General features: G+C 39.5%; 1 protein-coding gene across 7 annotated transcripts in view; it reads right to left on the reverse strand.

Annotated features, from left to right (window-relative positions):
* GTF2I (general transcription factor IIi) overlaps nt 1–15200 on the reverse strand; it is a 76252-nt gene extending 61052 nt beyond the window's left edge. For all 7 annotated transcript variants that reach the window (XM_044673072.1, XM_044673070.1, XM_044673068.1 and 4 more), the window contains exons 1-7: nt 15099–15200; nt 12900–13038; nt 11137–11271; nt 9346–9529; nt 9100–9128; nt 7923–7974; nt 7579–7619 (exon numbers count right to left, since the gene is read on the reverse strand). In XM_044673072.1, coding sequence (XP_044529007.1) covers nt 7579–7619; nt 7923–7974; nt 9100–9128; nt 9346–9529; nt 11137–11271; nt 12900–13038; nt 15099–15197 — 679 coding nt within the window. In that variant the 5' untranslated portion in view covers nt 15198–15200. The remainder of the gene's footprint in view (nt 1–7578; nt 7620–7922; nt 7975–9099; nt 9129–9345; nt 9530–11136; nt 11272–12899; nt 13039–15098) is intronic.
* Between the last annotated feature and the right edge of the window lie 1906 nt (nt 15201–17106).

Consider the following 17106-nt stretch of genomic DNA (forward strand, 5'->3'; position numbering starts at 1 on the left):
CTCCATCCCTAAAGAAAACTCTAGGGCTATATTCCTCCCCCTTCCAACTCCCCCTCCTCCTCCTCACAATACACCTCAATAGAATAAATGCATGCCTGCCCCCTAAAGTGGGAAAGGGGAAGTGAAGGAGAAAAAGCCAGTGAGGACACAGGGCTGTCAAATCTCTGAAGCCACATGGTAACTGTGTTCCTACCACTGGAATTTGGGTTAAAATGAGAAAGTAATTGCAAAGGGAGCCTCTACTGGGCACCAAGTTAACACACTACTTAAGAGAGAATCCTTAGGCAGGAGCTGTATATTTTAAGGTGTGGTGGGAGAAATTTAAAATTTTAGTCTTTTGTGATCAAAGAAATCTTGACACGATCTTGATTCTAAGAAGGGTGCACGAGCAAACAGTAGGAGCTTTGCCATTTCAAGTTCTGATAGTTTGTAAGGAAATCTCTCTCATACTGATCAACAAAAGTAGTAAAGTATTCAATTTTGGCAATAATCAAATACAATGATAAGTTGTGGTGGAAAGGATGTGGCATGAGTGTATAAATATACACTCAGAGAATCTTACAGAGCTGACTTCTAAGACACTCAAAATCCTACTGATGAATTACTTGATAAGTAAAGCAACAATCATTTATTAACAAGCAGCTACTTTGTACAGGCACTGCATTGTCTCTCCCAGAAAACTTTTATTTAGTGTTCAGTGAAATTATTACTTTCAACTAAATAATTTATTCAGAGAACGGTGTTTCAAAGGTATATAAAGCTTCATTTGAGCATATTATATATGACCTTTTAATTGATTTATCTGACAACAATCAGGAACAGAATTTTTGTTGTCAAGAGTCTCAGGGGCAGCTGGGTGGTTCAGTGGACAGAGGTCCTGGAATTAAATTTGACCTCAAGCACTTACTAGCTAAATGACCCTGAGCAAGTCACGTAACCCCCCCCCCCCCATAGCCTAGCCCTTACCACTTTTCTGCCTTAGAACTGATATTTAGTATTGATTCTAAGACAGAAGGTAAAAATTAAAAAAAAAAAAAAAGTTCTCTAAGAGCTTCTAACCCCCAAGCAGGGAAACAAACCCAACCAACCACAAGAACAGCCAGAAATATCAACAGTAGGATCCAGGTGTATGGGATCCATGTTGCAAACTGAGATATTTAATCACAGAGATATAGTCAAAAGTAATGAGGGTGGTACTGCTACGCTAGTATTTCTTTGGGAGGGTTTGGTGGGAACATGATTTTTAAAGAACAAAAAAGAAAAGGCCTAACAGATGGGAAGAGGCGTACCATGGAAGATGTTGAGAAAAACTTGCCTATGATAGTCTGCAAATTAGTGAGGACTGGGTAATGAATGTTGTTCTGTAGAATGGGAAAGGAACTGGATTAGTCTAGGGCCTAGGCAAAATGAATGACAGCTTTCACTAGAAGTCCAACAGCAGAGCCCCAATCCTGGAGATGTTCTGGAGGTAGCAGTGGCCAGCTCTGGCCTTTGAGAATATCAGAGTGGGAAGGAGTAAGGAACCAAAGGTAAGCTCAGAGAACTGCCCAGACTGTTGTGTACAGTAATAAAAAATGTTCTTCCAGGATGAGAAAACTAAAGAGATGCAGGATTTTTTTGTTGCCAAGTTGAGCTGTAAGTGTCTAGAAACTGAGTTATCCTAAAAGCAGGAAAGCTCTTTAGTTTTCCAATCTGAGGTGCTTCAAGGAAACCACTTAAATCCAACTGAAACTGAAGAGCCACAACCATCCTCTTGTTTAAGAATGGCACTGAACCATTCACAAGGGCATCATTACATGACCAGATCTTGCCATGCCAACCTCAGAAAATCATTTTTAGTAGTCAAGAAACCAATGATAACATAAATCAAATTATATTAATTGAAAAAAATAATTTCATAACACAAGGAAAAATAATTAAATGAGCTCTCCTTATAAAAACAAACAAACAAAAAACATTACCTTCTGTCTTAGAATCAATATTGTATATTGGTTCCAAGGAAGAAGACGAGTGCTGGGCTAAAGGGATTAAGTGACTTGCCCAGGGTCACACAGCTGGGAAGTGTCTGAGGTCAGATTTGAACCCAGGACCTCCCATCTCTAGGCCTGGCTCTCAATCCCCTGAGCTACCCAGCTGCCCCCATGAGCTCTACCTTTTGAAAAAATAGTATTAGAAATTGAGGGGATGTCTATCAATTGAGGAACGGCTGAACCATTTGTGGTACATATTGGCAACAGAAAACCACTGTGCTATAAGAAATGATAAGCAATCAGAAAAAGCTGGAAAGATCTATGGGAAATAATGCAATGTGAAATAAGCGGAATTGGGAGAACATTGTACACAATAACAGCAATATCAGACGATCATTTGTGAAAACTTGGCTACTTAGCAATGCACTGATCTGGGATAATCCTGAAAGACATGATGGGGAATGCTCTCCAGCTCCAGAGAAAGAACTACTGTAGTCATCTTTCACATCAGTGTATTTATGGTTTTATTTGGGGATTTTAGCTAAGTATGACCTTGCTCTTACAACAATGACTAATATGAAACTGTGTTTTGCATGACAACAAAAAAATTTTAAATTTTGAAAAAAGAAAAAAAAATTAAGCTTTAATCTGGGAACAAGGTGGTTCTCTTACTCTTTGTGCTACTTTGTGCTTTGGGGGAGGGATCAGTGATGCTCTTCAATGTGAGGCAATATTTGCTTCTTCACCAAATTAAACCAAATGCTTAAAAGAAGATTATGGGGCAACAAGGGAACACATTGAATAGAGTACCCAGCTCAGAGCCTGGAGGACTCAACTTCCTAAGTTCAAATCTAGTCTTAGACACACACTAGCTGTGTGACCTTGGGCAAGTCCCTTCTTTGCCTCAATCTCCTCATTTGTCAAATAGGCTGGAAAAGGAAATGGTAAACCATTCCAGTCTCTTTGCCAAGAAAATCCCAAACGGAGTCATAAGGAGTCAGACATGACTGAACTACAAAACCCAATTTGAATGGGCTTTGAAAAAAAGTTAAAGGATCAGAATTTTTGGATTAAAAAAGATACAAAATCCTTAACAGAACAAACGAGTCCCATAATTAATTTATATTTTGTTCAGTGATTTTAATATTTTGGTTCCTTTACACATATAAATTCTTATTTAAGGAACTCCTTTCACAAGGATTCACAATTTAATAAGCAGAGAAAACCACCTATCTCTACATACCAGGAACTCCTCAGCACTTCAGCATGTCATTCTTTTCCATTTTTTCAGGGAGGATTTCCCCAAAGAGCACAAAGCCTTTCTCCTAGTGCAGCTAGGATCAGGGAGCTACTAACCCAGCACCTAAATCCTCATTTTCACAGTGGTCAGTTCTCTGCAATCAGATATCAAGTCCTTCCAGTCAGGTCAGCGCATGCTCACTGATAATGAGAACATGCTGATGCCTACTCACCATCTTTTCATTTCCCTTTGGATTGTAATTTAAATTTTTTTATATATTCTAAAACTCATAGCTATTAACAAAGGACGAGCTTGTATGAGGTTGGGGTTACAGCTTTTGGGATTACTGAAAGCACTGCCCCTGTCATTCAGCCTCCCCTCCTCTGCAATCATAGCCCAGGACCAAGTATTTATATTGTGCACAATCTAAGACTTCAGGAGCACCTGGACTCCACACTTTCAGCAGAGTTCCTTTCCTGTACGTTTCAATTGTATTTCACCAACACCCATAACTGTTTCTTCTGTCTTCCCAAGACAAGGAAACCTGACTGGCTGGATCTCTACAACTTCTTCCCCTACACCGAGATGAGGCATTATTTGTGAATACTGCAAGGCAAGATGACCAAAGTCCCATTGAACATTATGTATCCTATAACCTTTGCTGACACCTCCATCAATCCCTTTATTTTTCTATCCAAGAGATAAGGAACCTTCTATCTACCTGCAACTTGATGTCTTATCTTTTCACTCAAGACTATCCATAATGGCATAGTTGAGTCCCTTCAGCAATGCAAGCTGGTCAGTCAGTTTGATGATGAGCAAGCCAACATTAACAGTCATGTTTTTAGATGGTTTAATGAATGTGATTCTTAGTCTCCTCATGTGATCCATGACTGCCACTACAGAAGAGGACAGCTAGTAGACAACAAACTGGGTGACATTTAAGTCAGCTTCATGGGTTTGTGGCTTAAAAAAATGACACCTAGGAGTGATAAGCCTCTTCAAAAGATAGTTCTCAGACAACATCTGGTACATGAGATCACAGAGTCTCTGACAACAATCATCGAAAGACTGTGGGGAATGGGAGAACCAATGTGTGAATGGAAGGGAGTAAATGGTGTCCCAGTTTTTAAAAAGGAGGAGGAAAAGGCTTCATGGGACCGAGTTCAATTCTTGGCCAAATTCTAGAATTTATAATATGGTGGCTGTGGTGGCTAATGGGCATCTCAAAAAGGACACACTCATACAACACAAAGACCACCAAGTTTTCATCAACAGGCCAGGTCAAACTATATTTCCTTTAGTGAGAGTGTCACTAAAGCTGGTCCATAAGGGGAAGGCTATAAATACAGTTTGCACAGACTTCCATAAAACATTTAATAAAGCAACCCTTCTCCCCCACTATTCTATAGGAAAAGCTAGAAAAATGAGCGATTAAAGAAGACAATGATATGGACTTGGAACTGAACAAAGATACAAAAAAGATATAAATAATCCTAAATGGTTTCAGGTTGGCTTAGCAGGAGATCTCCAATGAAAAGATCCAGGAGTCTGAGCTTCCTCCTGTGCTGTTTATCTATATTTTACCAATAAATCAGATAAAAGAATAGAAAGCATGCTAAACAAATCTATAAATGGCAAAAGCCTGGAAAGGTGAGATGCAACATTAAATGAGGGGCGGGTTTCAAAAAGGTTCCAATAAGAAGCTGAATTGAAGAAGGTGAGTTTCACAGAGATGAATGTAAGGTCTTACATACTGATTCAAAAAACAAACTTCTGAAGAACAATATGGGGGAGACCTGGATATAGAGTAGTTCATCTGCCAAAGATCTGGGGCTTAGCAGCTACAAAGTCAACAGGGGTCCACAGCATGTGATGGCAGCTCAGAAAACTAATGGGCTGCTTCTAAGGCTGCATTAAACAAAAGATGCCTGCCAGGAATAAGGAGACACAAAGTAGTCTCACTGTCCTTGGTAATGATAACACCAAACTGTGACAATGGCAGTGCCCAATTCTGAGTACCACACTTCAGGAAGGACATTCTAGACAGGCAATTAGCATGTGGGAGGGTCTCAAGTTTGTTTCACTTGAGTCTCAGTTATAGAAATTGAGAACACTAAAACTGGAAGAGACTCATTTTAGAAGTGATGAAATGGAGACCCAGAGAGGGTAAAACACTGGCCTTGGAATTATGAAGACCAGGGTTCAAATCCCACATCTGATGACTTATTCCTGCAACCCTGGGCCAGCCTCTTAACCTCTCTGGGTCTCCATTTCGTCACTTCTAAAATGAGGCAGCTGAACCCAATGTCCAGCTCTAAATTCCATTCCCTAGGAGCAGCACTAGACCCCAGATGAACATTCTGGCTTGACATGACTGACCCTACATAAGGATAAACTTCTCAGGGACACAGAGTGATCCAGAAATAAGATTATTAGCTCAGAGGAGTCTTCAAGCTGAGGTTGACTGACTGCTTGCTGGGCATGGTATCAAAGAGCATTTATTTAAATAGAGTTTGCTCTGAGTATCCACTGAAGCCTCAGAAATCCTGATACTGCAAATGTATGGTCAGATAGGAATAGGCCACCAAGAATGTGGATGAATAATTCTTTTATAAAGTTGGCAAACAGGAGCAGGCACACCTGCTCCTCCGGAGACTGCCCAGGAAAGACCACAGTTGGCAACAGGACACAAGGTGGAATCATACTTTAATAAGGCAAAAGAGGAACCCAGGCAGATGATTGTGTGGAGATAGAGAAGGGGGTGCTAAAGAGCGGCTGTAGAGGGAAGAAGATGGGGAACAGGACAAGGCAGACATGTAATTATAGATTAGAAGTCAGGAACTCTTAGCAGCATGGACCCAACAGAGCAGAAAGCCTTCGAGGAGCAGAATGGGGACACCAGTTGTGAGGCCTTGCTTTTAAAGGGTTTGGGGGGAACAGATAAACACCTAACTGTGCTGTGTTGGGTTTAGTTCATTAATTTCTCCAAAGCATCTTAAAGTGATCAGCAAAACCTCAGTCATCATCCCAGTTATCAGTCCCTTTCTGATGTTCTGCAGTTATGTCTGGAGCTGTGGAGATCTAGATTTTGTCTAGAATTAACATATCTTGGGACAGAACCCTGATAACAGCCCCTAGATGGTTTCCCCTGATTTAGCATCTACTACCAGGATGTGAATTTTGGTCAATATAGAGTACAGTGTGTAAATGATGCTCCTCTATCTTTGGGATAGCCTATACATGACTTCCAATTTCCCCTTTGCAGTCTTTCCTTTTAAAACTGACTGACTAGAAGGGGGTGGAGGGACCAGAACAAATACAATTTCTTTTTTATAACTTTTTTTTTTAAAACCCTTAACTTCTGTGTATTGACTTATAGGTGGAAGAGTGGTAAGGGTAGGCAACGGGGGTCAAGTGACTTGCCCAGGGTCACACAGCTGGGAAGTGTCTGAGGCTAGATTTGAACCTAGGACCTCCCGTCTCTAGGCCTGGCTCTCAATCCACTGAGCTACCCAGCTGCCCCAACAAATACAATTTTTTTTTTAAACCCTTGTACTTCGGTGTATTGTCTCATAGGTGGAAGATTGGTAAGGGTGGGCAATGGGGGGTCAAGTGACTTGCCCAGGGTCACCCAGCTGGAACAAATACAATTTTAACACCGGAAGTTACCATGAACAATCCAGGATGATTTGTGAGGCAGCTAGGTGACAAAATGGACAGAATGATAAACTAGGGAATCCCAGAGACCTGTGTTTGTTTGAAGCCTTCCTTGGACATTTAAAAAGAATTCTATAATTCTTGGCAAGTCCCAAACCTCCCTCAGCCATGGTTCCTTCATCTACAGCAGTGATTCCCAAAGTGGGTGCTACCGCCCCCTGGTGGGTGCTACAGCGATCCAGGGAGGTGGTGATGGTCACACTTTTTTTTGTATTACATTCTATTCTGAGTTCAATAGTATCATAATTTCCAGGGCGCCAAGTAATATTTTTTCTGGAAAGGGGGCAGGAGGCCAAAAAAGTTTGGGAACCACTGATCTACAACAAAGGACTGATCAAATCAAATTGGGCAAATGCATATAAGGCACTTGCCAACCTTAATCTCTGTAAATATAACCTACTGTTTCTTCATTTTAACTTATCCTTCTGAATACTTCCTCTGACCCACCAAACACAATGTATAGACAAGTCACAGTTTTATGAGGTCAGGTTATTATTGATCTGTGATCTGTTTTATTTCATATTTACTAAATGCTCCTATTTACATCAAATGGCTGCATTGAACCATAGCTCTTCCTTTCAATGGAGAGAGCTGTCAGTGTTTTATTTTATATCTTACTTTTTAAAAATCCTAATCAATTGTACATACCTGAATCTTCAGTTGGTTCGGTTTTCACTTTGATGGGACAACTAAAAGAAAAAGAGATAGAGGAAAAAAGAATCAGCACTTTCATGCAGAAACAACTAAAAGCAATATTACTGGGCACTGAGGCACTAGCTACACTGGATTGGTCATAATGGAACATGGCACTCAAGCCTGAATTTTTAAATTATCTTTATATCATGTATTGGATAAATATTTCCCAAGAGAGAGTATGCCAATTCCCCCAAATGTGATGTTAAAATCTATATACATCTAAAGTGCCTTTTTAATACTATTAGGAAAACAAAACACTTTTCCCCTGTAGGAAGTTTTGAGTAAAAGACCCTTACCTTCCGCCTGGTGATGATATTCTCGAACGTTCCGAGTCAGTGACACGACCACCTAGATGGGAAACCAAAAGGGTTATACTGTCTTATCACCCTGAAATAGATCTTCAATTTCCCAAAGGATTCACAAATTAATAAGAGATACTAAGAAAACAAGAAAACATATTTTATAGATGAATGACAGAAGCAAAGTTAGGAGATAAAATTCTAACAATCCCTAACAACTATTCACATCACCTGACTCTAAATATCCCTTGAATCTGAGGAGTCCATCCTCCCAAACCTTGTCTCTTTGTGGATGGAGGGGGCGACTGGGGTTGGGGTTAACTAGGACCAAAGAAGTTTGATAATTATACTCAAAGTTATGACAAGACTACTCAACTGAGCAACAGAGGGGTCACATTGAATGACAAACTACTAATCATTCCTGGACGTGGCTGCAGATGGGATAATAAAACAGAAGTCTGACTTAAAATAATGGGGAAATGTGAGAGTGGTTCCCTCCTGGCCCAACTAGACCACCTCACATTGAAACAAGTAAACGTCACCTCACTCAGTTTTCACTCTGAATTCCAAGGGTGAGAATAAGGAAGAATGAAACCTCACCCCAAAGGTACTGCTCCAAGAGATGACTCTGCAAGGATAAAATGCCTTTCATCGTAGCAGGGAACAAAAAATGGAAGGTGATTCTGTTCCTTCTCACTTACAGATACCTTCCTTACAGATTTCTTACTAGGCCTTTCTTAAGCTCCTTTATGACATCAGTTTAAAAGTAATCTGATCCCCCATCTTCAAGAGCTTCAGACCTAAGTAGAAAAAAGCTTACTTAAAATAATGCCTTGCAATCTCCAGAGTCCAAAGCTCTTCCACATATAATCTCATGTACCCTCCCAACATCTCAAAAGAAGTGGGGGGAGGGGTACTGGTCCTATTTTTTCTTAGTGGAGAATCTGAGGGACAATTGCCTTGCCAGAGAATGCCAAGTGTGGCAGAACTGACAGCAGAACTTGTTTCCAGATCATCAGCCCCAGACTCCTTCTACTATCTCTACAAACAGAAGGATCTGCCAGGAACAGAGATGTGCAAGCAATTTTTTAAAAGCCAGAAACTGAATTCAGAAAGACATTGAGTTGGTTTAGTATCTAGATTAAACTACTTTTTAGGCTAAGCGGTCACTTACCTAGCTGCTTCTTTGGCTCTAGGAAAGGTCTGCATTAAAACAAAGAAAAACCATCACTCAACATTAACTTTCATTGAGCACAGCAAACAGTTATTCATTTGGTTAAAGACAGCTAGTATGTATTGAACATCATTACCAAAGATGATAAACTGCAAGGAAGAACAAAGAAAAGGCTCTACAAGAAAGATCTGTGCACTAGGACTCATGTCAATGAATGGCAAAGGAAGAAAATACCCAGCATATTACCTCTTAATGATGAAAGAAATCCCTGCCTTATTCTCCAAAATCCATTTCAGAGTGGTGACATCATAGTTTTCTGGATGTTTGAAAGCCACTCCTTCAGGAAGGCCCTGCACGACAACAGCTGATTGGTCCCTTAGCATTTTCTCATATGGAACAGGTACCACTGTGGATTTGCCTAGGGCTTTACCTAGGGGGAGAAGAAGAAAAAAAGCATCCTTAGAAGAGGGCAGAGACCATAAAAACCTACCAGCCAAATTCAAGTGTTTGCAACATGTGTGAATAAGGAACAAGCTGAAATCATGAAAATGCCCTGTGGTTCTAAAAAGAAAACAAAACTGTTAGATCTTTCATTGTGAAACCACCCTGGAGATGATGGGAGAGGAGAGCAACTCTGATCTCCCCTATTCCCTTATGGGGACAGTTAGACCCACTGAGTGATAGCACAGGTTGGGCCTGAGAGTAGGTCCTGCCTGGCCATTTAAGCTAGGCCCTTGGGAAACAAAGACATGCCAAAGCAGACACACATTCAAGCGTCAGGAGGTTTTAAGCTAGCTTTCTCTTACCAAAAAACCCATTGGTAAACATGCCCTAGAGTTCAATGATTAACTTCCTAACACACTCTAGAACCTAATCTGGACCTGGAATCCCATTCCCCAGATGTAGGTTTACCATTCAGCCACAACAGACATGGGGATTTACACATATACCCCAATATAACCCTCCTCCAAACAAAGAACCTAGGCTAGCCTGCCTTACTGGGATCTGCTCATTCAAAGTGACTGGCTTGGCCAAAGTCTAGATGCACAGTTTCACCCTTCAAGCAAACAGTAGATACCCTCTAAGAGGTGCTTTTTGTCTAGCAACATGGAAGCCCAGATAGCAATGAGGGCAAAAATTAGAAATGTTGTTGCTTATTGACTAAAGAAGACACAAATCTTCCATGAGGTCACATAGATATCAAAAAGTCTTTCTTCCTAAAGATCATTTATTTGAGTATCTGCAAATCAGATCTCTTACAAAGTTCACAAGATAAACTTAATAGTTAAAACAGAAAACATCTTTTAAAAAAGCTGGCTAAGAAGTGAAATTACCTGTAGCATGGACTTGTGTTTGTAAGAAAAGTGGAACTGATTAAAAACTATCATCATTAGAAGTTCTACTTGGTGATGTAAGAATTAAAATTTAGTTATTATAATTATATCTTTAAAATATGTGGCCGCCAGGAATCAACAATTCAGGTTGATTCCGTAATTAAATCAGACCCAAGTCAGCATCGGGTTGAGGAGTTTATTTACAATCAGGAAAGTGAGTAGGGATAAAGAGAAGAGGGAGGTAGAAGACTGAATAAATGAAGCTGTAAGCCGCAAGGCCCAACAGCCGGATCGGCAGAGTTTAGAATTGGCCCAGCTAGGCCAAGGAAGCCAGCCTAACTTACCCACGTGACAATACAGAGTGTAATCTGTCTGTGGTCTCAGGAGATGCTTCTTCTTCCAGTTCCAGACGCCAACCAACCCTACAGGAAGTTCACTAACTTACTTAAAGAGAATGTGTCTTTCATCACTTCCTGTGGTCCACCTCTAATTCAAATGGACAAATGGCAGTTTCTACATTGATTTGGACTGCCCAAAGGGCAGTCCCTTATTCTTGATTTGTTACTTATTGTCACGTGTGGGTAACTCGTCTCCCCTCCCCACTAAGGGAGGTGGGAGTGACATCATTAGCACGCCTGTGTTGAGTAGATTCTTGACTATTAAATGGGATCTGGCTATTCTATTTACACAGTGAGTACTTTACCATAGCAAAAGCAGAAATAATCCTCCACTGTTTTTCTGAGAGTTTCGATCTCTACAGCATCTACAGTCGTCCTATTTGGGTGGGAGGCAGATCTCATCTTGTGAAGCTCTGCAGCCTTTTCACCTTCTGCAACGCCTGCAATGACACAGGAAGGATCAAAATCTCCATGTGTCTACAAGAGCACACACACACATTTCTACTACAATCCAATGAATATCTCAAATGGGGGAGGGAGGTACAAAAAGATCATGGTAAATAAAAGTGATAACTAAAAAATGGTGAAGATCATGACAGTAATAATCTTAAAATTCATAAACCTTTTCAGATATAGTTTTGAGTCTTACAAAGAAATATTTGAGAAACACAAAGAAAATGTATGAAGAATAGAGTCTGGCCATGGAAAAAGATGTACAGATTGACTTTCCTCAAAAGATCCAGCCTAGGCCCAAATAAGCCTACTCAAGAATTCTGCACCTTAATCAATTATGACAGAAAGTAGCTTCAGAATAACTTGCATCTTCAATGGTTCCTTATGGTCAAAAGAATTAACAAAGAAATTAATACATATACCCAAAGAATAGCATTGACTAGTCCATGATAACCTATGTTCTGGAGTAGTCCTCTATGAAATCTAATTACTAGTAAGTGGAAGAAACTACAAATGCCAACGAACAGGCAGGAGTCAAATTAAGGATCTTCAAAGTTTCTTTATCAATTCTAACAGGAGAAGAATACATAACTAGTTAGTAATAGGGGAAATAATGTAAATATAGATGCCAAGAGGAAAAATCCTATTTTTGTGGGTTCAGTTCGTAGGTGACACCAAATGAAATCAATACTTAAAATCCATATATATAAACTACAAAGGCCAAGCTATCTCCCAGACTCGTCATATCAGACAGATCTGATAACACCAAATGCTAACATGCAACTCAGAATTTTCTTTACATCCTATAAAAAGGATATAAGAATAGCTATTAATGGGCATTAATGACCTGCTAACTTTAAGTCATCAATGAGTTACTCTTCTTTATTATTTAACAAGATGCCTCATACTGGATTCACATCCCCGATAATGGAGAGAGATCCTAGCCAACCCTCAGAGGGAAACTGTTTTATATACACTAGACTCCCCCTCATTACGAATGTTTTCTTCCCAAACCTGGTTCAATAGAATTCTCTGTCAGTCAGTACTTGGTAGAATATTCTCCTATTATAGAATTTACACAGAGAAAACTATAAGCACATACAGTTGTTATCAATGTTCTGAGGCATGTTATAAAACTTAGAGGTTGCTCTTAGGAAAAACATTTCTCTGCCTTACCTTCAAGCTATTCTATACACTAAACCAGTATGCGGAGTCTTAAGGAATAAAAAGGATCAAAGCCATTTAACCCTTTTATTTATTAAACTTTTTTTTTTTTAAACCCTTGTACTTCGGTGTATTGTCTCATAGGTGGAAGATTGGTAAGGGTGGGCAATGGGGGTCAAGTGACTTGCCCAGGGTCACACAGCTGGGAAGTGGCTGAGGCCAGCTTTGAACCTAGGACCTCCTGTCTCTAGGCCTGGCTCTCACTCCACTGAGCTACCCAGCTGCCCCCTAAACTTTTGTTAAATGTTCATAAGCCTCCTGATTCACATCACTGTAGTCTTTAGTTATGCTCTACTAAACTGAAGGAGTAAACTACAGAAATGTTTTTTAGGTACAAATGCTATGAAATCCACAATCTGTGAAGTATAAGAGACATTCTATAAACACTTACAGTATTTCACAAAATCCTTCTGAAAATCTTTCCTTGTGTTGACAAAGGCCCGTCCTCGCTCAGTGCCAACAACAAACACATCTGTCTCGTATACAGCAATGCAGGCTACTTCTGCCTTCGATTTGGCAAGTTCCTTACACTAAAAAGAAAACAGGGAAAAAAGTTAAGATGGATGAAAATCATACACATGCACCAACACCTGTGTTTTAACTAACAAAACAGCCAAAAATGGATTATTCTCTATAAAAATAATATGGAGGATATTACATTTTTTAAAAGCCCATACCAGTCTTGGAATTAATACTGTATATTGGTTCCAAGGCAGAAGAGCAGTAAGGGCTAGGCAATGGGGATTAAGTGACTTGCCCAAGATTACATAGCTAAGAAATGTCTACTGCCACATTTGAAACCAGGACCTTTCCATCTCTGGGCCTGGCTGACAATCTACTGAGTCATCTTACCTGCCCCTGAGAATATTACATGTTCAAGGAAAAGCGGTCACTTCCTACCTTTTGTTTTATTACTACAGAAGCAATCATTTTTTAAATTCCATACTCAAACCCACCACTGGAATATATTAATTTCCAAAAATCAATGTGAATAATTTAAAAAGTTAATGTAACATATATGAAATTTTATGTTTTTGTGCATAGCTGGATGAGACACTTTAGAGTTAACCAAACCTTGGGTAGGAATCACTTGACCTCAAATGAAGTCAACAAATGCACCTCCCTGTCATTACTCTAAGTCATCCTAACAATGAATATTTTTAAAGTACTAACTATCCATCAGTAGAAGACATTTTAAAAAATGTTATCCCACTAATAGCAATATGTAATAATGTGTCCATACTCTCATTGGGTCCACACTTGAGAAAAACCATTCATTAGGCTAGTTTGTGGTCATTGGTTATTTCCAAGTACAAACTTAGGTACGGGTGAACCTGAAACTTTGGCTTCAGTAGAATACACTGCTTTAAGCACTGCAATGAAGAAATCACAATCCCCACTCAAAGGTATTCAAAGGGCAGATGATTAATCTAAATGACTGAGACAGGAATAATGGTATTCTCCTTAATTTGAATACTACCAAGGGAATGCAGGTAGAGTACAAATGGGTGACTTTTTCCAGGGTCCTGGGAATGAGAACAAGGCTACTCAAAAAAAGACTCCACCATCCCATGCTTTAGGACCAAAGGCTTATAACATTTACAATAATTTTGTGGACAAAAATATTTTATAAAATTAACTTTTCTACCTAATTAGCCCTGTTTCATTTATAATAAATGACAAATAAAGTTCACTTTAGATTGATAAAACAGAAATAAGGGGAATTCAGAAAATTTAGTTATGATTTTTTTAAGCTTTTTTTTTCTGGGCAATTTAGCTTCAGAGATATATTAAGCCATGGAACTGGATGAATTAGAGAAAGTGTGGAATAAGACTGTGGCGTAATATTTGAAAGCCTAGAGTCATTCATGTTAAACAATGTATCAGTACAAATAATTAAACTTGACCCTTCCTTATTCTGGATCAACATTATTTGAGTCCATAAAATATCACAATCAGATTACTTACTATCCTATCATAATGTGCCCAGCATAAAAGACATGAAGGAAGTAGTAATATTTCATTAGCTTTGTTAAGAACCATAATTATACATATGACTGAGTGGTGGATTATTTTTTAAATGAGCCTGAGAAATAGTAAACATATTTAACCATTAATAGCATATAATATAATCCTTTTCTAAGATAGGATATCAAGTAAATCATGAAAAAATTGATAGACAACAAACACCATAATACAATGCTATGATATACAAATTCATGGATTCAATTACATCTTTAAATACAAATCCAAAGTTAGCACACAAAGATGAATTCACCACTTGCACAACTAAAACCAAGGTTTAGGGAAAACTTTCGCAATGATAACAACAAAATAAACAGAAAATTCTAGAAAGTAAATTAATGCTTATGTTTTTTTTAAAAAAAGATTCATCGTCAAGATCATTTGCACCCCTTAGGCAAAGATAGAATTACCAAGTTATGAAAGACCAAGTTATGAAATACAAATTGGCCATGAAGGAGATGGCCACGCTTTGGGGATTCACAAAAGCTTAACCTAATCCATACCTGTCAGGAGATGGTTGCCCTAATACACAATTTATAGTTAACTAGTATTAGTGCCATCTTACCATTGACTCAAGGGCGGACATAAGGAATGTGACCACCATTCTGCTCTCTGAAGACTCCTCGTCATCTACTGACACTGTAGACATTGCAACTTGCGCCATGATTCCTGAAATGGAAACAAAATGAGCAACTGAGTAGGAAAGTTTCGCTAGAATGGCAGAGCTGAGCATCTTCTTAGAAACCGACCTGCCCAACCCCATCATTTTATACAATAAGGAAACAGGCCCAGACAGAAGACATTGTTGCCCCAAGTTCACACAAGGAGACTGTCACAAGCCAGAGAGCCAGAGGGAGATCTCTGCATATACAATATTGCCCCTCAGTCTCAATCCAGGAAGCACCAATGTCCCAAGACCTGTTTTACTTTCCTTTCAAGGGAAGGCAAACCACTCCTCACTCTCCACTAAAGACTTAGTCAGAATGTCCCTCCCGCCATTCTGTTCTATCAACTGAGAGTAGATGAAGATGTATATACTGGGCTCAAGAAAAGCAAGAAAGTCTGCCTTCCACCAATCTACTCACGAATCCAAAACAGAAAAATTGTCACCAGGCTCACTGCTTTAGCTGGCACTATTAGGTCAATCTTAGCCAAGTTTATAAATACACGAACACTTAAGGTCACTGTAACAGGACATTAGAGAAAATTTAACGATGGGAAACTCAGAGGGATCTCGAAACCAGTATTATCATTCTGCAAACCAAACCTTATGAAATTTACCCAACTTCTAAATGCACTAAGACATGGAAAGGATCTTAGAAAAAGGAAAGGACCTTCTCCAAGTCCAACTCTGACTTAACACATAGGCCTAGAGAGGGGCAAGTAACTTGGTTTGGTTGCAATTTTTTCTCCCCATCAACAAATAACGAAATACTCATAGTAAGACTTAAAATGTATATATTAAAAATGATATGCTTTTATAATATATAACTATATGTAAGGCTGTAAACAGCAGAACAACTTTCTTAAGAAGCATTTTGTTTCATAAAGCAGAATTCCACTGAAATAAGCACTTATCAAGTCATTTATCAAATGCTTAATATATGCCAGGCATTGTGCTCAGCACTGGGACACAAAGACAAAAACAAGCTGTCAAGGAGGCCAAAGTGCAAATAAATCTGTGCATACAAGATATACATGGTATAAATGAAAGGTGAATTCAGAGAAGGGTCTTCTGGGGACTGGGAAAGAGCTCCAGCAGAAAGGTAAGATTTGAGTTGAATTTGAAAGTCAAGAGGGAGAGCAATCAAGGCATGGAGTCAGGAAATGGAACATGTAAGAAGAATAGCAAGTAGGTCACAGAAACTGAAGACAGTTTATGGAGATGACTAGAAAGGTAGGAAGAGTCAACAACAAGAAGCACTCTTGCTGCAATCTGCCACCCAAAGATCTGACCCAGGGAATGTAGCTCCTTGCTCACCAAGTTCCTATGGTTTTCTATAGCGCCAAAGCTTTGTACGAAGCAATGATTAGAAACTTTCCTCTAATCACATCTACTCGCCAAAGGTCTCTTGCTTCTCCCAAGCTCCCTTTTTGCCAGTACCCACCAAATCTTATAAGAAACGACGGCCACTGAAACTGAAACACAGCAAATGAGGGATTCAGAATCAGAACCGCCATTAGAAATCATGGAAGTCACTATTCTAGAAGAGGAAAATGAGGTTAAGTGACTTCCCCAAGCCCCTGAAAGGTGTGAAGGGCTTTAAATGACAAAATGGTAGTCTCTATTTGAGTCTTAAGATCCTCTGGAGTAAGTAAGCATTGATGTAAATTATTGAGTAAAGGGGTAACACTGGCCCCATGTATGCTCAAAAATTAATTTGGCAGGGGCAGCTGGGTAGCTCAGTGAATTGAGAGTCAGGCCCAGAGACAAAAAGTCCTAGGTTCAAATCTGGCCTCAGACACTTCCCAGCTGTGTGACCCTGGGCAAGTCACTTGACCCCCCATTGCCCACCCTTACCAATCTTCCACCCAGGAGCCAATACACAGAAGTTAAGGGTTTAAAAAAAAAA

Source organism: Gracilinanus agilis, chromosome 4 (genome assembly GCF_016433145.1).
Source record: "Gracilinanus agilis isolate LMUSP501 chromosome 4, AgileGrace, whole genome shotgun sequence".
Lineage (NCBI taxonomy): Eukaryota > Metazoa > Chordata > Mammalia > Didelphimorphia > Didelphidae > Gracilinanus > Gracilinanus agilis.